The sequence below is a fragment of the Lonchura striata genome, chromosome 3 (assembly GCF_050655825.1).
Source record: "Lonchura striata isolate lonStrDom1 chromosome 3, ASM5065582v1, whole genome shotgun sequence".
Taxonomy (NCBI): Eukaryota; Metazoa; Chordata; class Aves; order Passeriformes; family Estrildidae; genus Lonchura; species Lonchura striata.
Window position 1 is genome coordinate 93521303 of NC_140705.1, and position 23944 is coordinate 93545246.

Consider the following 23944-nt stretch of genomic DNA (forward strand, 5'->3'; position numbering starts at 1 on the left):
TCCATAGGTAAAAGTAAAGGTATTACATGATTTTCTTTATTTTTAATGCCATCAGTATACTTTAATGTATGTATAAATAATGCAAGTAAATGTAAAATTTTTGCACTGATGAGGTAGGTATATTCTTACAGTAAATATTACATGGATATCAAGGTAAGGATAATTATACTAAAGTACAGGCTGACCATTTTCTAAGTTTCATTCCTGGTTTTGTGAGGGATGTGAAGCTTTGGCAGTGATAAAAGAGGATAAAGTTCTAGGAAGTGTTCATGATGAAATAACAGCCACATTTTAAGGAATGCCTTTTTCTGTTCTCAAAGAGCTGCAGTATAAACCACCAGACACAGAAAAAAAAGTGTGATGTCGTTCAGTAGAGACTCTCTGGAGATAAACTGTGCAGGGTCAGTCCACAGTTTGATGTACGTTTTACATGGGAATACCACTAACTTTAGCAAGTCTTTGCCCTGAGAGTTTCCTTTTATATTAATCACTTGGAGTGTATCTGATATAAGAATTGGACAAAGGAATGAGGAAGAAAAAAAGCCAAAGAGAAGTGTGGGATTTCTTTCAGTTTGTTTTTTTTTTTTTTTTGTTTCTTTATGTAAAGAATGCCAGTGTGTTTACTTCTCTTCTCCCAGAGGAAAGAGTGCAGCAGGGGCAAGAATTTTTTCCTGTATAAATAAACATTATAAATAAACAGCAGGTTTTGCTACAAGGGCATCTTTTCACAGGCATTGTGTAAATATATTTTTATAATGAGAAGGTGGTCATTAAAAGCCATTTAATCTCTGTTACATATGATGAATAATACAGTTCTATTCATCTTAAGCATTTGTCAGGGGGTGCCTATTTGTATAAATCAGAAGTTCAGTCTGTATGGTCATACTTCCCTAACTAGTTGAATTAGAAACAAACTTTCACGTTTGTTGGTATCTTGGCTGATTTAGTGTTTCCAAACCTAGGAAGTTCATGTAATGCAAATACTGTAAGCACAATTCTGTAGTGTCCCTTTCCCCTTCATATCAGACACCCTGGAAAGACTGTACCTGTACAGGTGGGATACCATTTGTGTGTGTTCTGGAGCTCTAAGTCTTCTTACTTAGGAAAATTTTTAAGCAAGTATGAAAAACAATCTGCTCATTACTTGGTTTTAACATTTTGTTTTGTTTGCTATATGACTGATCCTTTTGTTTCTTAACAGTATCTAGTATACACGATTTCTTTATTACTTATTATTACTATCTTATTCCTAATCAGTAGATAACCTGGCTGCAGTTAACTAAAAATTACATTTTTTATTAACTGAACCTTGACATGATAGATAATTTTTGTATAATAATGCACAATTATTTTTCTAGATTGATCTGTACACAGAATAAATTATGTAGTATGTATGATATCAAAGTGGTTTTTTATATGAAAGGAGTAAAATATAAATATTATGAATATTTATTATTAATAGTAGCTGATATGGAGAGCAGATTTTTAGCAAAACAGAAATTTTTCTAGCATTGTGTAACATTTAGACTTTTATATTTTTATTTTTAAACTTTTAACAACTATATATTTTTTTTAAATTACCTGTATATATTAGCTATGTTTAATGTTCAGTAATCTGCCATGTAACATAATTTAAACACCAATCATCAATCATCTAATAATTTGATTACATTTTACCTTTCATATTTTGATTTTTGTTAGATTTATCCAGTTAATATAGAAATAATCATTACTATGTTTTGAGAATCACAATACTTCTGCATATATAATGGTATATATTTGTTCAAATTGATGGAGAGGGTTTATATGTGTACCAACTCCAGCTGCTTGAGACAGAAAATATCCCTCAATATTGAGTCATATCCTGAACCAGGAAAAAACAACTTCATTTTGTTGACCACCCTGAAACTTTACTCATATCAGCTATTGAAACCTGTGTCCTTGAAAAAGTTGTGATAACACACATTTGTAACACATGACATAAAAAATATAAAAAATTAGGAGGGTAATGGAAAGGAATGAAGGGAAAAAAGAGGAAACTCCTTTGTTATAAATTCCATTCCTTGAGAGGTATGTGAGGGCAGTAATTGTAAAATTCTGAGTGATTATATAAGGAGTTAATCTTATTTTGGCAATATAAGCAATAAAACACTTTAAAGAAGCTTTACAATGTAATTTGCCCTGAAGTATTACCATCTAAATAGCTGAAGAATCACCATCTCCTTTAATTGCTTAGATATTGTTTGGGATAATGGAAAAGGAGAAAAAAAAACCAAATCAGTGTATCTTCAGAATTAAGGCAGAGTGTTAACAAGGTAAGGACCTGGTGTCAAGGGAGGAAGGAGAGCTGAGGCAGCCTCTCCAGCTGGGTAATACTAAGTTCAGTACCATCTCAGAATGACCCTGATGTTTGTCACTTAGTTGTAAATCTAAGTTGGGATACCCTGGATAATCTCCTCACAAATTACTCCTTGTAGATGCTATGCCTAATTCTAACAAGATCTGCAGTATTTTATTGATATTGGCATGTTTTTATTTTCTGAGAAGCTCCATATATTCAGAAATATTTAGGAATTAATTTTTCATCCCCTGGAAATAACCTACCTGTTTAGAACTTCAGCAGCAGGTTTGTCACAGCTCTGACAGTGCAAAGACATAGGCAAGGTAAGGTTGGTAAATGGTGTTGATGTTTTTACTAGATCACATAAAGATCCTACTCAGAGCAATTGCTTGAATTCAAAGCAAACCTTAAAGTCTGCTGTTCATAACAGGCATATTTGTTTGCCCCAAACAAATTTGTGTCCAAAACACTTTTGTCTATTCTCTGCAACTACTGGAGGTGGTCTAATAAAACCATTTCCACCTGTAGGCCTTACCTTGTCAAAGTCATGCAGGATTATTTTGTAATGAATTGTAATAAACTTAGATGGCAGCTAATGCAAAACACTTGATTCCTTTATTAAAAAAAAAAAAATCTTATCCTCCCCTTTTCATATTTATTTGGTGAGCAATGAAAGGACTTAATAATTCACAAACTATAAGAATGACATGTAATACTTCATATTTATACTGCAGTTCTCTTAAGCCTATACATATTTTTACCTATAGTTTATTTATATGTAAATATCATACTTTTGACTATATATATTACTCATTCTGTACCTAAATACTATGTTCATACTCCTGTTCTCTTATTTTAGAAATTATGTGCAGCTTTAAATTATACATGAGTCACTCAGGTTCATAAAAAACTATTAAATGCTAGCTAGCTGAGCAATAAGTGTTTCTACCAAAAGATTGATAGTACAACTGGAATTTATTGTATTAGATTGCAGGCTTTTGATGTGCTGGTATTTGCTTTACTGTGTATAAATGCTGAAGAAAGATATTAGAATGGCAATTTATGTATGTGTCAACATCCTTGACAAAGGAAGGCAAGTTTTTATTGCACGTTATCATACAATACCTGTAACACCAAAGTGACACCACTAATTTTTTAATTATCAATCATGCAATTCATTTGACAGCTGGAAAAATAGAACATTGAAAAATAAAAGCAATTGAAATAAATCCTTAAACAATCATGAGTATAAAAGTGCTATGGTATAGCTAAGTAATTATGTAGTGTCATGCAACACAAACCTCACCTTGTGCTAGTAATCTACCCTAACATCAAACTGTCTGGAATTTGGTCATTAACCTTCCTGCAACCACAAGTTCATCTTACTAAATGACTTTCATTTTGCTCTGGTTTTGAAGAACTAAGATGGTCTTGGCTTCTTGCATTCTCATTGAAATGTCTGTCCCCTCCTCATCTGCTGTTGTGTGTCCTGCTTCAGAGTAAACCTGAGAGACACCCATAGCCCAGCCATCCCTGATCCAAGCCCCCAGCAGTCCAGAAACCCTATAAATCCTTTGTCACAGCCCTGGACTCAAACTCAGCTCCTTATTTTTGGCTCAGTGCCCTGTTGACATGGTCTCGGTTTCATGCCTTCTCAACTGCAGCTGCCTTTTGCCTGGCAAGCACAAAATATGGATGGAGGGGGTTCCTGACTCCCTGGACTTGTTCACATAGTTATGTATCCTAAGTGATAGCAGCTGGTTGGAAAGACTCCCTGCCAGAACCGAAGTGAGGTCATTTAGGGGTTTGACACACAGTGGGGTTGCCAGGGTTGGGTAACTGAAATTGTTTCCAGGTGATGTTACAGAAGAATGAATAACTTGAGCTTCCCCACTCAATCATGCAGTTGCTTCTACTGATAAAAAGGAACAAATCAACAAGGTTTAAAAATTTAACCTCCGTTTAGGAAGTCCCAAACATTATGAAAGTCTTGGAAAGTTTAAAAAATTATGAGCATAAGAATTTAAGAAATGTTCTCTATAAAACTACCATTATTTTTAATGAGTGTTATAATTTTTTAACTAAATTAATGAACTTTGCATATAAAGTTCCTCAAAGTACTCCAAAGAGCAGTAGAAACACATCATATCTCTTCTATAATTACTTCTTTTTTCCTAAAGAATCTCATCAGTATAGTTAAATAGAGGCTGCTGTTCACCAAAACTAGTTACAGCTAAATTTTTGTGTGTAACTCATACCTCCATGCCTAAAAATTTATGTTCCAATAAATGTTTGTATTATCCTTATATTGTATGGTCAATATGTTCAAATTTTGGTTGAATATCATAATGAACTAAAAAATGTTTATTTTGATGCATTGAAGCAAGTAATTTTCTGGCACTTCAGTAGGTGATGCCCTGCAAGCCTGGAATATTGACATTTGAAGCTGCAGATTCAAATTTATGTTTGAATATTATCAATAAATGGTTCCCAAGTAGACAAAAAAATGCAGCAGAACATGGCTGCTGAAGAAGTTTTCTATCTGAAGCACATGCCTCAGAAGAAACCAACCAACATCAGGAACAGAAATGCAAATTCTTCCTTGAGACACACACACACAAAATTCTGTCTGAGATGTCTGATTCCTCATCAGCAGTATGAAAAGAAATTGCAAGGATCTGTCACAAATATCAAGAAAACTTTCTGATGAAAGGGGAATACACTTATTTTTAAAATAAAATCACCACATGGTAATGTCCAATCCACACCAAGAGTTCTAGTGCCTTACCATCAGAAAATAAAGAATTTACCATGTTCTGAAAAATTTTCATGTCACTCAAAATTATCATGTAACATGTATGTGTTTTTCACAGACTTCCTATGGATTCAGGAGAAAGACAATAAATGTGTAACTCTGGAGGATTTAATGTAAAAATATGTTATATTTGCAAATATATAGATTTCTGCTGTGGTAGGAGACATTATATATGCAAGGTTTTGGCTTCCTCAGCACAAGGCTCCACTTTGAGCATAGTTTTATCCAGAAGATAGGCATGCTGACAAGGAACCTTTCAAAATAATATTAAAGTTCTTTCAAGATGAAAGATGTGTATTTCAGGCCAAAAAGTATGAGGGGATTTATTTGGGATGGAAAACAGTTAAACTGTCACTCTGAAGAGGTAAAAAAAAAAAAAAGAATCAGCAGGTAAGCAATAAAGAAATAGGAAAATGTAGCATTTCTTCCTTAAAGCAAGCTTTTCTTTTAATGTATGTGTAAATGTACACAGAAAATGAGAATTTAAAGCTGGAGTGGTCTGTACCTTTTTTGCACAGTGAAATTCCATGAGAGTTTTATACATATTTCACAGACATTTCCAATGAAACAGGTATTTGAAAATGGTATATTCCTTGGATATTGGAATATCCTTGAACCTTCTTGTGAGCCAATTGCATCAACAGTGACAATAAATAATTCAGTTTCACCCTAAGATTGCACTGTATTTTCCTAGGATAAAATCCAGTCCTTGAAATGTACAAGAGCAACTAAAGAAATGAGCCAAACAGAATCTAATTTCTATTATTTCAGTGAAGATCAAAAGTAGTTGGAAATTACTGTACATCTCAGAACAGAAGTCTCAGCTGATTTTAACATTAATCCAATCAATCATGCTCAGTGGAGTTTTACCAGCTAAGTGGAAAGAAGTTAGAGCCCCAAGAAAGAGTATTTTCAAACATCTCTAACATTTATCTACATGCAGGATTACAAAATCCTGGACTAAACTTTATTACAGTTTCTAAAGAAACTAAATCTAATGAAAGTGAAGAACTCTTAAGACCACTCTAAAATTGTACTGGTATAACTGAAAATGGGGACTATGCTCTTTAAATGCGCATGATAATGATACTTTTCTACCAAGAAGAACTCCCTGCAAATTTAAATATCCAGGTCAGAATAGATCATTCTTATAGAAAGAAAAATGCTTCATACAAATTTTTTAATCCACTCTTTACAGGAATTTTCTCTGGTGGTAATAACAGGCCAAGGTACTTAGAAACAACAGTAATTTGAGTTATCAAGTCATCTTTAAACTCTTTTAATTAAAACCCCATAATTTATACTGGTACTACTAATATACCTCTTTCCTGATTTTCAAAGACTTCTATAACCCTGATGTTTTTAATTGCTCAAAGGTAGCTTTTTATATTTACTTCAGGGTCCACCTAGAGCAATTAAGCAGAACAGTGAAATCATGCAAAGAACTGGGAAATTCAGGAGCATAAAGGAAGATTCCTGTAGGAAATTGTGGAGCATGGAACATGGACTTTGCTATGAAATTCTGCCCTCGTCATCCTTTTAATTGTTTTCATAGATAACAACTGTTATCCAGATAGAGGTTTTTTCAGACTTGGGAGGAAACAAAAGTGACTGAATCTTTTTATTGAATGAATTTATTCTAGTGAAAGGAGTCCTTTCTTCCTTATTAAATCTATATTCAGGGCAAAGTTTTTTTTTTCTGTTGGCACCCACTTAGAACAATTTTCTGATCAGCACTGCATTTCATTTAAAGACAGTTTTTGTAATTTGCTGCTATGACTTAGAAGTTTTTCCCCCCTCAAAATAGACATTTATTCTTTAAAGAAAGGAAACATCTGGACTGATTCACTGGCAAGTAAAAAAGCTGTATTGGAAGCAACCTTGGAAAACAAGAGGCTACCACAGAACACCTGTGACTGCTGGCATCACAGCCTTGACTTCAGTAGTTTCTCTCTATTGGGGGTGGGAGGAAACAAGAGCAGCTGGGTCTAATTTCTTTAATCTGCCTTGCATATTCTTCAGACAGAGGGGAGTCTGCCTGGAAAGCAAAATTCCAAATTAAGTGAGTATAAGTCTGGAAAATTTTCATTTGAGTTACCCTTAGCTAACAGGTCTGTCTTGAATTCCATATCATGAGCCATGGTTGTTCTATTCTTGGGAGTACCCACCCAAAGGAGAGGAACCTAAATATCTTTCTGTGACCATTAATGCTCTGCTTCTGAAGCTTTTTTAGCTGACAAAAACCTGAGAGGTTCCTGATGGCAGCTGCACTGGTATTTACGTGACCCCACTCCCAACCAGCAGTAGCATCTCTCCCTAGAAGTCTGGAAGAATTTACTTCATTTCCTACTTCACTGAACCTGAGTTCTATCAAAAGGTGCCAGATGAGGGACTTTGATCTCAGGAAAAGAGCATTGCAGGACTTTTGCTGGTAATACAAGCTAGTCTTTTGATTTTCTCAGTTAATGGCTCTGCTTAACCACTTAGGTGCATTTAGCATTTCTACAAGTCCGTAAGAAATATTTTAAAATACCTCACCAATGTCATTTACGTGCAAATTGCCATTGAAAACTATGTTTGCAAGCTGTGATTTTACTATTGAAGCTGTGCAAAACAAAGCATAAGTTTGTTTTAAAGTAAAAACTAGTTGTAAAAAAGTTTTAGTAAAAAAATGCCAGTTTGACAATGCTATCTGCACTATCAAGGGATGTTTATTTAAATGGATATTTGATATTATTTGTATTAACTGTAACTAATGACTAGTTGTTATGCAAGTTTCAATTTTAGAAGAACCATTTAGCTGTAGTTATATTGAACTCCAGCAATACTGGATATACTACTGTATATTTACATCATCACAAAAGTGATGGGAGATTTCGGAGTTCTATTTTAATTTAATCTTCATTTGCCTGAGCACCTCTACCCCCTACCAGGGTACAAGTAGTGAACTGGTGCTTTCATTTCACCCAAATGCTTCTGAAAATCATTAATTTTGTAGTTAGTCCTTTAAGTTCTTAAGTTCTTGTATCCTTATGCACCGTCAAACACAAAGTATGCAGCTGTGACTGTGTAAGTCATGCACTAATATTTTTTAATGTCCTTAGCAGATTTTTTCTTCTCTATACTTCTCTGCAGTGAATTATTCAAATAAGAATACTCTCCATGACTGTGGCTGTGTTTTAATGCTGGAAGAAAATTTATATTTCAGAAAAGAATAATATAAAAATATCTAAGGGAAAGATTGGACCAACAAAGCTAGGCTTGGAAATTAGTAATTCTGTACAATTCTCAGGCAACATATTTATCTGTATAGCACTTTTATTCATCCTATATGAGAGAGGAAAATATCTATGGCAAATCTATATTCTGAGCATACCTGAGTCCCTCTGTTAGTCTGCTGCTACATACTTCCCCAGAGCAAAGAAGGGGCTGTTCAGGCTACTGTGAAGAGGGTAAATTCCTGTATTCCCTTTGAAAATATTGGGAAGCACTGAATACATGCAGTAAAACACAGTAAGCCATTCACAATTCTAAAGGAAAAATTCCTCAGCAATTTATACTAACAAATACACATTTACCATACATTTCTGGAGCTCCGTTCAGGATGTAGTCACATTAGCGGGTAAATAAAACATGCTGCACTTCATCATTTTACGTCTCAGAAATGGCTCTATCTCAGGTTTTATAACACTTTATATAATGACAAATATATAATAAAATCACTCATGTGTCATTATGTATCATTTATTCGCTCTTCCAGAAAAACACACGCATTTTTATATTTATCCAGTGTTCTAAAATAGCTAATAAGAGTTACACCTTGCTAACAAGACTATTCATTTTGGTTGTCCCTGAAATGAATAGGCTTGTTAAAGAAGCAGGTCTTTGAGAGTTCTGCATTTGTCAAGCTGTTATAAAAGCAAAATGAAAGTTTAATTAATATTTTCATTTTCAAAACACTTAAAAGATTTGTATATCAGCCCTATAGCTTTTAATAAGTACATATAACTCTCATAAATATACATATATCTAGGTCATGCTAATTATCCACCTTGGGAGGCAAGAATGTGCCTATACTCCTCTACCTAGCTGGCATACTCTTGAGACCCAAGTCAGAAGAGCAGGCTTCAGAAAGTCTAAAAATACATTTACTAGGTTCTTAGCCATTAAACTGCTTAAAGAGGAGGTCTCTCATGTACTAGCTGACAGCCTGTAATTTCTATTATGCAGGAAATGAGACTAGATAATAAAAAACAACCTTTCTGGCCTTGAAGTCTATGAATCACAGAGAACATAAAAATTGCTGTGGTAACATGTAAGAAAATTGTCAGATATTAAAAGAGCCACACCATTTTTACTTTATTAGGGGTACTTTTATCATGTTTCTTGTGCAGATGGAATTTTGTATCAATGAGCTCTCCAAGTCAAACCCTTACAGACTAACTGGAAAAACCATTCAAAGCATTTCCTCAAGCAGGAAAACTGAAACACCTTCATGGGAAAGCCTCAAACATATATGGAAGTGTGAATCAAAGAGAGGTTAATCCTTCTCAAACTTCAATATTTTGCTATGGTTATTTGTTTTGAATACTTTGAATTGAATACTGCAGTTAATCTCATATTCAAGAGCTTTATGCTTTTTTGGTATTTTTATTTTATACAGGTTCTCATAACACATTTGCAACAGGTTTTGGAGGTCTTCAAGTTATACTGTAAGAAATGAGCTTTCCTTGTCATACAGTGACTGCTACACCAGATAAATCCCAGTCAAAACGTTATTGTGAATTATTTGTGCAGCAAAGCTGGAGCTGTTCATATCTGCCCTTTTATACAGGGAAAAATGCTTATACAAAGCTGGAAAATTAAATGACAAATAGAAATTGTGGTCTAATCTAGGAAATGCTATAGACTAGAGGGTAACACACTCCCATAAGAGTGCTCTGAATTAGAGAGAAGAAAGATTCAAACTTATAAGACCCAGTGTCTTTTAATATAAAGACTGAAGTCAGCATTCTAATATTTAGTTTCTCTTTGAACCTTACCATTCAAATTTATATTCACTGAGAGTTAAGTAGTCTTTTTTAGTTGCAATATGCTCACACAAAAGAAGAGGATGGAATCATAGGCTACTTTACTGAAGGACTTATTATTCTACATCAGAATTATCTTTATTCATGAAGACTTCAAACACTTCCTTAATGTTCAATTTTACTGTAGCTAGGAAAAGATCCTTTTATTTGCTAAAATTCAGGAAGACAAATGGGGCTATGTTGTTTCTCCCAGAACATATGAAAAAAAAAAAATTAAGGAGTTATTTAATTCAATAGAGTTAGAATATTTCTAGTTTATAAAAATTCCAAACTGTTCCCTGCTAGTACATGGTGACTATCAGGGAGGAGGAGGAGGAAAGCCAATTTTTGAGGTATATCTTCTGTGCTTCATTACTAGTGTTCATTTACACACCTTGCAGACTTAACAGGCTCTGGTTTATTAACATTTTATTGTTTGATAATTTATTAATACAATGGGTCAACTATATGTACAAGCAGCTGAATATGGGTTATTGGGAAAAATGAAAAATCATATTCACTTGGATAGGGAAAAATGTCTCTCCTACAGATTTTTCTTTATTCTTTTATGCATTAATTATTAATATATATTATGGAAGCATCTCTATGTGTAGCTAAGAGGAGGAGACTTCTCTTTTGGAACATGTTTGTCCTTGTTTTCTATTACTCTGTGAGGGAAAGCCATAGAGAAATGGGATAAGGAATTCTGATTCAGACTGAGAAGTGGGATTCAGCTAAGGAAAAGCTGATTGCTAGTTTTCCATGTCTGGATTGTGTTCAAGCCATACTGGTGTGCTTGTTACACAGGAGCAGGCTTCAAACACGTGGCAAATCCATGGCCCTGGTTCCTCCTGTGCTGCTGCACGAGTGTGGGCGCTGCAGGAATTCTCTGAGCTGCTTCCTTCTTGGTCTCAGTGTCATCCCTCAGAACTGGCAGCATCTGGTATTCTCAGAGAATTAATTTCTTGGGCGTGTTTGAGAACAGGGCATATTAAAATGTCACTATGAGGATGCTATCCTATGTTTGAAGGCTGATACAGAGGAATTGACAGCTAAAAGCAAAACAAAACATAGAAAGGCCATTCCAAAAACAACCCTAGACCCTCCAGCAGTTATAATTAGGTCATTTTGTATAATTTATGTTGGATTATAATATTCAAATTCACATAAATGAATGCATGAGAGAAAAGCACCGCACAATCTCTTTTTCCTTTACATTTACAGTATATTTTATATTTTTTCTTATCTTGTGTTTTGGCTGTTTGCAAAAGACATTGTTTAGCAGGAGAACTGATAAAACCCTGATGTATTCATGGTTGCACAGTGTCTGTCATTATGCTGAAGGACTGAGGAAAACCTAATTGGCAGTTAAAGCATGAACTTTTTGTACCTCAAAATATAGTTCTCAATTCCTATTTTGCCTGTGGTGCATCTGCTGAGAGTTTTAATAGATGTTTGAGTATCAGTGAAGTGTGGTCATGATTCTTGATGTGGTCAGGCATGTTATCTGAAAAAAATCTTTCCAGTACTTCAGGATGTATCTGATTCAAAATCTAGATTAATTTGTTTTTAGTAACTCAACATGGAACAATTTTTATTACTTCAGTTTTTGAGCTTATTGTAGTGGCTTTACCTGCAAACAGGCACTAGGAATGCAACCAAGCAGAAATTAGTCCAAATATGGGATGGTTTGGGAAGAGAAATATATCAGCAGTAACGCAGAGCAAGAAAGAAAGGAGAAACTTTGAATGTTGTTGTTAGGTGTGTATTTTTAAAAAAGCTCTGCAGGTTGCATTTGGGATGTTTTTTCCTCTGCTTTTTTTTGGTTTTGGGGTTGTTTTTTGGGTTTTGTTGTTGTTTGCTTTTTGCTGTTTGTTTTTTTTTTTTTTTTAACTGAGTAATAAACAGGGTTTCTGTGGTCTAAGAACAAAGTCACTGCATGTGTGGAGACCAATGAAATACTAATTGGATTACAGGTGTGCTTAATTATCGTGCACTGAAGGTGTTCAGTTTTCCTATGATCAAGGCAGTAGTGTGAATATGGACTACAAGGAAGAGTTTTGTTTTTTTTTTTCTTATGCTAAGTGGCGAGCTCAGAAAATACAAAGAGGATGAGTAAAGCTGACAGGAACTTCACTAAAACTTTATGCCTCTCTTGTCTCTCCTTTTTTCCTGAAGGACAGTGTTTTTCCTTATAGTGTGAATATTTAGCATTCTTTTGTGAAGCACTTTGCTAATTAAATACCTGTAGCACCTCTGAGATGCTTGCAGCGTGGGAGGACAATGACTTCTGGCACAAGGCAATCAGAGCAGCTTGTTCTGGGTTATTGTATTCAAAACTTTTCCCTGAAAAACTAAGGCATTAAGTAGAAAACTAGGAGGGGATACTTCAGTGTCCTGACATTTAATCCTGGTTCTAGACAGATTTGAAAACTGCCTATGTTTGTGAAGTCTCAAAGAAGGCGGGAAGGTTCTGAAGTGCCACAGAAGTACAGGCATAAAAGATTTTATTTTTCTATTCTTTTCTCCTACTGACTGTGTCTCCCTGTTGCTAGGAGAAAGGTGAGGTAACTGCTCCCAAATTTTTAAGATACCATAGCTATTTTCTGCCAGGTGTTTTCTCTTAGGACTGACTGTTCCAATACTCAGTAAGTCCTGAAAAACCTTTAATAAAGCCAACCACTCATACACTTTTTTTTTTTTTTCTTATATTCCAAGGGTTAGAAAAGGGAGAAGTTAAGAAGGATGGGAAGGTAAAGAGCTTTTGCTGTGGGAGTGGATGACAATTTAGAAGTAGGAAACCCAGACCTGGCAATCCTTGGTCCTGGCCTGGCTTGAGAGTGTAGAGAAAACTGCCTGAGAGATCTGGAAGATGTGCCTTGTTCAAGCTCTCTGGTTGTTCATTTAGTCTTTAAAAAGAACTTTGCTTATGCATTTCTGTCACTTTTGATGTGTGATCAGAATTCAAATATGCTACATTTCTGTCAAAGGCTCTTCAACTCCAACGCTTCCATATCTTCAATTTTCATAATTGATTTGATAACAAAATTACTTAATATTAAGTTCCTGACAACATTTTTCAAGAGAGAAAGGCTTCCTTCAACCATTCTCCTCCCCTCATTACTCTATTTTAATTCCTATCTGTGAAAGTAATATTAAATATTTAGTCTATAGACTTGATTTGATCATTACCTGTACCTCAGCAGAGAATCTTTGCAAATACAATGAATTAAAAAGAGCTGTATGTACTTTAGCATGGATGATTTAAGACCAGCTGGGGAGAAAGATATTATGAAGTAAATCTATATCGAGAGGAAGGTTAATGAAAACAAAACCCCAAGACCTCTAGGTCTTAAGCAGAGGTCTATAATATTTGCCTAACCAGATTAGCTCCAGGGGCAAAACTAAGTAGCAGAGTGCTCACACATAATCAAGGAGGTGAAAGCAGTGGCAAAAAAAGAAAGATATAAGGAAAAGTAGGCAAAAGAGAGCAGAACAAAGCTCACTTGCTGAAATCAGCAAGTGGAAACAGTCAAACCCAGTTTTATTTTATACCTTTTTTACCAATGACACGTAAATAGATCTTCTGTCCATTTCCACTAAAATTTCTATTATGTTTTGTGTATTTAAGCCTTAAATAAAGATAAGTAGATCAAATAACTTCTGATTCTCCAGAACATGAACATTTAGTTATAGCTTTTTAAAAGTAGGAAAAATACCTAACTCTTACCTGTGCTATTAGGTATTCTAGATGCCTATTCCATAACCACATTATTATTATAGTTTAAAAGACCTTAAAGCAAAAATGCTTCAAGTCTAATGTAAAATATAAATGTATAATAAAATAGAGTGAAGAGAATCAAATAGGTTGAATATATGTTATTATTTAGTAATATGCTTGAATATGGTGCCCAAACATTTGTATTTACCCTAGAGAAATGTGTTGAATTTTTTTATATCTAAACATGGAAAAAGGAAAGAAGCCTCACTATTTCTTAAGTCAAAAATTTTATGAGGAAATAACATACATAACATGCATTACACTACATACATAACTGACATTACATACACTCAGTCATTACTTATGTGCATTAAAATGTTGAATAATCTGAAACAAAAGTAGCATATGTTAAGAACTGCTGGGTTTTTTTTTTAATAAATCCAGAAGCAATATCTGTATAAAATGACTCTTGAGCATGCTGAAGGCATTTTAAATTTATCAGCAAAGTCCTTTAGTTATCAAGCTTCAGAACATTTATCCTATTCATTATTGACATCTCCCAGAATTCTTTCCATGGTTTTGTGCAATAGCTTGGCAGCTTTTGGCAAATAAAGGTGATTTTCAGTAACATTTTTCAGATACTTCAAATTAAATTATACGCCCAGAGACAGTCAATCTTTCTTACCATTAATTTTGCAAGAAAAAAAAATTTCTTTTGTATTGAAGTCCAGCTCTACAAAGGGGACCTAAGCCTTGCAATGCTAACAGAGATCTAACCAAAGGGCTGCCGAAATCCAGAATGCACAACCCTTGCCTCAGCACACAGACTTGTTCTGCAGTAGAAGGGGGAAATATGAAGTACTTTTGGGTACTGTGGGAATTTTAGTACTGTGAAAGTGAAAACTGTGAGGTTGCTGAGTAAAGGTTGTGATATCTAAGGAGTGCTTCTCAAAATCTACTTTAGGAATTTATATAGGTCTCAGATTTGGCATTTCAACATGACAATGTTAAGAAAGCACACCCATGCCCACAGCTATATGGCATTTTTTGGCATCTTGTAGCATTTGTTTGTTACTTTGAATTCTAGTATCTCAAACCATTTTATTTTAAACTGGCTCAAAAAATCTGCATTTCTAATTGTAATGACGGTTACAGACTCTTGACCTGATTGAAGTAACTCGTTAAAATGTGAGATATATTGCCATTTGATTAGTCTGCAATATTGGACAAGGTCTTTATTAGGCCTTTGGCCTCTTTTTTCATGCCTATTGAGGGTCTGGAAAGAAGGTCTAAACAGATGAAGATTACACCAATATGTGGAATCTTCGCCTCATACTTAATCTCAAGATTGGGAATAGGGCTGAGCTGTAACCTGGGACCTTTCTTAAGCATGGAGAGCAGAGTCACTTCCATGAAACATGTTGATCCAGCACAGACAGCAGAGTCACCAGGATGGTGCAGTCTCACATGCATTAATCTTTTATTGCTGTGTGCTGAGACACACCCTGAAAATATTTATAGTTTTGGTCAGCCTAGGCTATGTGGGGTGTAACATGATTTCCTTGCCAGAGCTCAGAGGCTCAGGACTCATCTGCTGTTATAAAAGTCAGTGGCAGTGTGAAGGTTGAGGTGGTTTGAATGAGGTGCAGTCCAATGCATTGAGCTTGGTGTGTCATCTTGTAATCAGCTCTGAGGTTCCCTTCTAGCTGTCAAGTGCAGCCTTCTGCAGCTGTTAGGTGAATGTCTACATTTACAGATCAACTTTCAATTATTTAATAACTTCCTTAAAGAAAACAAGTGTTATTGTACAAGGTAGGATTGAGGGGAAAATGCCTTACAAATCCATTCAGAATTTGTATGAGAATTATATCATCAAATGTCAGCTAATAACTAGCACTTATTATGAAATTTTTTATGTCATCATCTAGTTTTCAGTTGTCTTGAAGCACGAATGCACACAGATTGTAATGGTGGTCAACAGCTGGACAATGATCTTAGAGGTCTTTTCCAACCGGAACAATTAAATGTTTTTTCAATGGGTTTTATGTATCAAAATAAGGACAAAGATTGCAAAATCAATATTTTTCTTCACAATTGTTGTTCTTTGGACTCTTCTGTGGAAGTTCTACTGTTCTGTGTTTTCTTTGGAGGGAAAGACAAAACACTTGATGCCCTATACCCAAATCTTACTGTTCAGCTGCAGGAAATGATCCCACTCTGATAAGTAAGGTTTCAACATGCAAGCATTGCACAGAATGAAATTTCATCAGGTTATTAAATTTCATGCTTTATTAAATCTGGAGCCAGATTTTTCTGTAGCTACTGCCAGTTGCCAAGCAGGACAAGCCTGAAGTCCAAGAGCATGGGGCTGGAAGTGCAGGAGAAGATATCTCCATTGTGGTAAGTCCAGTATGGTCAAGATGAAAGAAGCTGTCAGGGATGGACCACTAATTTCAAAAGGCACTTTTCTGCTAAGAAGGAGTCCTCAACAGGCAGAAGATGCTGGAGGGCACTAGTGGTGAATTCCTTTGTGGTGAATCCCAAGCTGGCACCACGTGAGTGGTGGTTTCTCCACAGTGAGAAAAGTTTTCATAGTCTATCCCTTGGTACTAACAACTAATTTCTCTAAATATGTAAGAGAGTAGACAGTGCTATTATTTACTGTAAAGGAGTTGGATATAACTCTAGAAAAGCCAATATTCTGCCATGAAACAAGCTGCTAATTTGCTTATGTGGTAAATTGAGAGTGCTGCTCTTAAAATTGAATTACTTGTAAGAGAATGGAAAGAGGCCACACCTGCTCACCTTCATGAAACCCACATGTTATTGGCTGATGTGGTAGAAATTTGTTTTGTGTTCAGAATTATAGTAATGAAAAGCGTCATCAATATAGCTAATATTACTATTGATTCAATATTGGTTTTTTTTTTAACTTGCATCACTGCTTTGCTGTGATCCATCTCTCTTGTAAGCTCTTTGTTCTCCACTTCTAAGAAATGAAAATACACATCCCTCAATCTATGTCTTGAAGTATTCAATAGCTGCCAAAGGAATGTTTTTAACTTTGGGCTTTAATAGAAGTCTTTAAGACTTTGAGCTATGGCAGATTATATCATTATAATACACTTTAATTTGTGCTATAATTTATAAAAGTGTAGGGGGTTTACATGTTTATAATAAATGGATATATTACTGTCAGTGTGAAAAAGCAGTAGATTGAATAGCATAAAAGTCAGTCACTAATTTTGTGTTTATATAAATTCCTTTTTGAAGCTTTTAGTTGAATTAATCAATTTAAAATCAGATTACTTAGACACAGCAAAACTTTAAATGTATTGGCATTTTTCTGTCTGACCTTTATGGAGTAAACTTAATTCTACTTTTAATCAATAATTTGGCTGTGAACTTGTTTCTTAGTTAAACTCTGGAAGGGCAATATTCCATCCTTACTGAACTCTATGGAAAAGTTCTTGACTAAAATGAGGTTTGCAGTTCAGTCTTCCTATTTTTTTCAGTCTTCCTATTTTTTAAGTCATACACCCTACAGAAATTTTAAAGAATGGTTCGAAACTTTCTCTATTTCTTTTTCATATGGGAACTGTATAAGAAGGAAATTACTATCTAATACTCAACTACTTGCACAAGCATGCAGAAACTACCCCAGTCACAAAAATAGACTAGGTCATAACTTAATGGCAGATAATAAATTAGATGATATTGTGAAGATATCAAATTCAGCAAGTATTATAAATAATTTCTTAATTAAAGCTGCTAAGTAGTTAGTGTTAATTATTATATTAAAATTAGAACACAGATGAGGATACATTTCTGTATTATTTAAGATGCAGTTTTAATAGAAGCAATACTAAGGAAAAATCGCTTTCAGAGCTGGGAATGTGCTGTATTAAGGATAAAATTGCTCAGACTCATCTGACCATTGATTCTGTTTTTCATCATGATCTCTTAATGAAAAAAAGTTGTAGTCAATCAAACATGACTCTGTTGTATGATGCAAGGAAAAGCACAGATGTTCTAAGTAGATTTTAAACATTATTCTCGTTTTGGTTGCTGTAAACTATAAACTTCTAACTACCTCACTTCATATGAATAATCTTTGTTTTTAAAGAGACATTATTTTTATAAGAAGAAATATATGCTTTTGGTGTCTGAATAATTTGATCTTAAGGCACAGGAATAACAAAATATGCTTTGGGGCTTGCAAACTCAAGCCAGCTTGCTATATCTGACATTTATCTGCCCCCCATTCAATTTTGCTCTGGGGGAGGACCAGCAACTCTTTGATTAATTTACAACTGCTTCAACATGAAATCTTAGTCATGGCATTATGATGGCAGGTCAGCAGCAATACCCCTTTGAAGGTGCTGCCTTTGAAAGGCTGGAAGGCTCTGGATGTCACTTACAGATTTTTTTAATGTTATTTTTCTCTACATTCTGTTGAAGATTTTTTTTCCATTGCTCATAATCATGCTGAGGAATGAGGTCTTAGCCACACATTTATAAAACTCTATGTTCATGTGAGCAATTGCAGAGTAAGAAAAGGGCAAAAGAGCCTATGGGTATATTTTATGAAAACTTATTCTGTTTCATAAATTCTGCTAGCAGCAAGGATCTAATTCAGCTGCTGTCGTATTTTGGGCCACCTCAGAGGTACTCATGAAAAATGATGTAACTTCAAATGTCCCATTACCCCATCAAGGGATTAATAGGAAACAATGCTTCTTGAGGAAGGTTCTGCATTGCTTCTTTCCTGCTGGGGTCAGTCCCAGACAGCTGGCTAACCTGTGTTAATAGTCTCTTTTCTGTCATCAGACTCCTGTGAAAAGGTGTAGGAAAGCTGGAAAAGTGCTGTCTTGTCCTTTTGACACACGACATTGCATTTGTATCTTTTTCACCTCTCCTATGAGCTCACTTGGAATTCAAAAACTCTTACATGAGAAGATGGTTCTGCAGATAATCCTGACTTTAGTTTCTGTCTTTATCAAGACTATACTATTCTATACTTACTTGAAAAGCATGTGCTTGCCTTCTCTAGTTGAATTATTTTCAAAATCTTGGTTATTTCTTAAGAATATTAATTGTGGTGGTGACATACAAAGACATTTCCTTAAGAGACATGACTGTTAGTCACACTAACCAACAAACAAAACCTTTGAAACCAAGCAGCACCTGGGTGTATATTTCTATTACTGACTCCATGCCTGAGTTCCTGGGTTTATACCCTAATAAAGAAAAAGAAAAAATGTTAATTTTATGGTGTGATTTCGTGAGAAGAAGGTTATTTGTGACTTGCTTTACATTCACTAAGCCAATATTGTGCATGTTCTGACATTCTAAGGTCACTGAGAATATCTTTCTCTAGATTTATCCATGCTATATGGAAAAAAAAAAGGGCAAACAAACATTAGGAAAAAGAACACCTCATCACAGTAATTTAAATTTTATGATTCATTACAGTTTGCATACTTTAGTTTAATTCTTTTCTAGATTTTGTTCTGTATGATTTTTCACTGTAAGAATGACATTTGGGGAAAAAGAAAAAAAAAGACAGATACCATCCTCTGTGCAAGAAATCTATTTTAGAATTTTTCTTTCTTTCTTTCTTCTCCCTGTGTGGTACACAGAGATGAAAAAAATGTATTGATCTTAGCAAGAGATCAATAGGCAGAGCCATTCACAATTAGACATTCTGCAGAAAATAACTTGAATCAAATTAACCTAGAGCACCTGCTGCATTTTTGCCAGGTAACCTTGCTCTCAAGCAGGTTTTAAGTATAATAAATTATATTTATGTGGTAAAAAGAGGTGCCTTATGAATTGGTAAAGATATACTCACTAGGTTGCCCTGTAATCCCCTTTGTAATCACACATTAGTATATCTTTTATGCTTTGAGATTACAGGGTTTTATTAAAAAAAAAAATGGTGGTCATACTGTTCTTATTACTTTTACTTCTAAAGGTCATGTTACAGTTGTCAAAAATAAGCATAGATCTTGGTATAATATTTTAAAACACAATGCCAGCAAGCCCATATTGTTACTCTCCCCACGGTAATTTAAGGTTGGGGATCTTTACTGATTAAACCCTTCATTTTAATTTTCAACATTTGCATTTAAAAGGTAGCTCCTTTGACTGGTAATAAATGAGGCATTGGTTATATTTAATAACTCCTATGCATTGTGGTGTCACAGCAGACCCACAAGATCTTACATGCTGTCACATTTAGGATGATAGATTTTTTAAACTCTGTTGCATAAAGATGAATCCTTTTGTGCTACCTTGTAAGGTTGCCATGGTGACAGAGCACTGCTTCATGGGAATTTCACTTTTCTGGTAATGTTAGATACTGAACCCAAAGCTTCTTCTTTAGATTGTTCTTAAATCTCACTTTTAATACGATAACATTTTGTAGAGGCTTATAATTCATATTTTGTATCTTTATTTTCTCAGAAATATCTTCTATAATGCTGTCATAGGTAAAGTACTAAACGTTGACTTACCAAATGATGAGCATGGTAGACACTCAAAAGATTTTGGGGTTTTTATGTTCCATGCCATTGCTCCATTTTATAAATATTTTGGATGTGTTTTGCAATTCCACACTTTCTCTGAACTATAAAAAGAAAGATCTCAGACCTCTAACTATGGAAATATTTCTATCATGGGAAAACATTACAGATAATATACTGTAGACAGATAAACCCTATATTTATTTTTTTAAATTATTTTGATATAAAATGTATTTAAATCATATCTATATATGGAAAATTGTTACAAAATTGTTTTTATGTCTGCAAATAAAGCCACTTTTTTTTTTTTTGTGGAGTTATTGTGCATTTCTCTGTAACAGGTGATGTTTTTTATCATCCTGTATGCATAAGAAATAATATGGGAACTTCAGTTGATCTGACATTCATAAGCCAATGATTTTTTTACCTTTACAAATAAAAATGACTGACATGGAAATCCTTATTCCCTGCCCAAAGCCCCTATTTCTGAATGCTTGGTTGTGGATTGTTCACTGTGCTGAATCAGCCAGAACTATAATGTTCTCAAGATACAGCCAACTCCTTGACATTTGGCAGAAAATATATACATGGATATAAGTCCTACCATTTGGTACCCAGTTGGAGCTCCCTAGCTATGCTAATGAAATTCATGCAACAGGAATGTTTTTCTGGTGGAAGGATCTCTTGCTGTTTTCAGATGAAAACAGATAAAATAAAGTGCTTTCCTGAGGAAAGTGTTAGAAATTATTCTGCACGTTCTCTGGCCCCATTCACATTGAATGTTCCCCCAGAGTGCTGCAGCATTTGTTCAGAGCACCTAGGGGAGAGCCTGGCAAACATCTCACAAATGACTGAGCCAACTGAGAACGAGTGCTGGAAGATGTGAGAGCCTCTTCCTGCATGGGGAGAGATGTCATTGTGCTCTCTGCTAATTAAACTGGCCTTTCTTTCCCTCTTGCACCCATTTGAAGCAGTCTTGGAAAAAAGAGCTTGAAAAGTCCAAAAAAGGGAAGCCTCAGGGAGAATGGCATGAAGTGAAGGAAGCCCTTTGTTTCTCACCTACTTGCAAAATTTTAAATCTCTTCCATCCAATATTAGTGTTTAAACATATCTACAAACTGTCCTGCTGCTACTGAAATCCTTCATTGCCTCTAAACTTGCATGCTGTCCTCATTTTCCTAAACTTGGCAATGATAAGATTTACATGGAACTTTTGTGCTTGATGTCTTTCTCCCTCATACTAAGTAGCATTTCAAATGTTTGCATCATGTTGCTTACATGAAGAACTAAAAGCTGTTCAGCAGGCAGCTTGCTCAATATCCTCTTTTCTTCTTTTTTTTTTTTTTTTTTTGTGTAATATTCTTTTCACTAATACAGTTTATGTACAAAGAGCAAGAACTTTTAAAAATGTTTCTTTGCTTGAGTGGGAAACCTCTGGTTTTGTTATTTTTCTTAAAAGCTACTAAAATGTCAGGATGTGCTCTGAAATCATCATTGATATAAATAATTTGCCTGTTCCACAAATAATTAGAACTGTTTTTAATATTTTTAAGAAGCAATTTTAAACTAAAATTTTAGAAGCATCTTTTATAGAAAACATGAGGCTAGCAATACTTTTGTTTTCATATTTTGTAAATAACTTAAGCTTCAACATTTTTCTCTAGACTATCACTGTCTTTGAAAATGTAATATGATTTCAATAAATTGTCTATAAAATGTGTAATTAATGTGTAATTACATTATTATAATTAAAATCCCTGCATTCTTAATAGTAGAGAGAGAGACAAGCTGGTAAGGAAGGCTTCAAAAAACTCTACCACCCCTATTACTGTGCTTATTCTAAATGATAATGGTAATTCCCCACTATGTAAATTATTATCTATAGAGAGCCTCATGTCCTCAAATACCTGTTCATTAAGGGTGATCTTAGTCCTTGTGGCATCTCCTAAAATATTAACATCTTTTTTTCTTAAAGAGGGAATGTTCCCCTGTTCAATAGGTTCAACATGCACAATGCATGTGACTTTTTAAATCTACTGCAGTAGATAAAAGAAGCTATGAAGACTCAGATCCTGAGCTGCCTTCTCCATCATATATAAATTCAGGTATATTTGGGATAATAAGCCATACATTGTGCTCTGAAAATCTTCTTTTGCTATTAGCACCTTCTTCTGTGTGATAAAGAATGCTTTTATAGGGAAATGAACCAATATTCTCTCTCTGCAAACCAGAGAGAGAAGACAGAAATTCTTTTTAATAACCAACAGTTCTTACTGTCCTAAATTATTCCCAATTGATTGTTTTAACAGAAGCACTATTTTTTTTCACATACATGAATACCAGAAAAATCACTTTCACTTCAGATAGAAGCTGTATCCAGGAATCCTGCAGTATTATCATTGCAAATAAAGTGCAATGACCCCTGATATGCAAAAGGTGAAATACTCTGATAACACTCAAATTTCTAGTTACTGTGCTGACTCACTTCTTCTGTGCAATCTCCCTTTTGCATCCCTCCCTGTAATAAGGAAGTTGTATTCTTCAAAAAAAGATTAATTTTTTCTCCATCTGCCTGACGAGGTGCACACCAATTTCTTTCAAAAAATTAGCAATTTTTTTACAAGCTTATTTTTCACTTTTCACTTTGCTGACAGGTATGTAGCAGGATGCTGCTGGATATTTCTCATAAGCAACACTAAATTGTCAGACAATTTGAGTGCTCTTCAAGAGCTCTGTATCTATTGATGCATTTATCTATTCAACTACAATTTGAATAAATAAATGCAATAAAATAAATACAATTTGCCTCAGTGTACCTTCAGAAACTCACTTGAGCAGCAGCATAGTTGAAGCTTGTGCAGGGTATGAAAAAGACAAGAATCAAGAATATGATTTGGATCGTTTCTTCCATAAATTAATGTTATCTTCCTGCACATGTCTGAGCAGGGATCACTAGTAAAGCAAACCAACACCTCCCAGGAGAGAGAACTATGTCCTGTCTCATATAACCTTAAAATAAGACCTAAACAATCAAGTTGAGTTAGAGAGGAGAGATACTTATTTTACAGCAAATTTATCTGAAATACGTTTATTTTATAGTACATTCCTCAGCTCTGATTTCAAATGATGTTTGACATATATTGTTAAGTCATTGATAAAGTGCTCTGAAGAGTGATTCTACATTAATAAATACATTGGAAAAGCAAATAAGTACTGCCCACAGTATTTCTGGTTTTTAAATGGGAATAGATAGTTATATATTCTGTGCAAAAAGCAGTAAAAAATAACAACCCTTTAAAAATAGAATCATCTTAGTAGTAATTAAAAAGGCTTAATGAACCAGATATTTAACTTGATGGTTTGGGTTGTTTTTTCAAAAACTATGTTAGTTATGGAAAACCTCTCCATCTTAAACAGTATGCACTAGTTAAGGATCTGATCTATTTTCATCATTTCCATGGTGAACATCTC

General features: G+C 34.5%; 1 protein-coding gene across 20 annotated transcripts in view; it reads left to right on the forward strand.

The window, feature by feature from the left end:
- Positions 1-23944, forward strand: part of NRXN1 (neurexin 1) — a 676327-nt gene that overhangs the window by 83698 nt on the left and 568685 nt on the right. For 14 of the 20 annotated variants that reach the window (XM_077781934.2, XM_085577079.1, XM_085577093.1 and 11 more), the window contains one exon: positions 8-19. The exons of the other annotated variants lie outside the window; for them this stretch is intronic. In XM_077781934.2, the coding sequence (XP_077638060.1) occupies positions 8-19 (12 nt within the window). The remainder of the gene's footprint in view (positions 1-7; positions 20-23944) is intronic. 20 annotated transcript variants of the gene reach the window in all.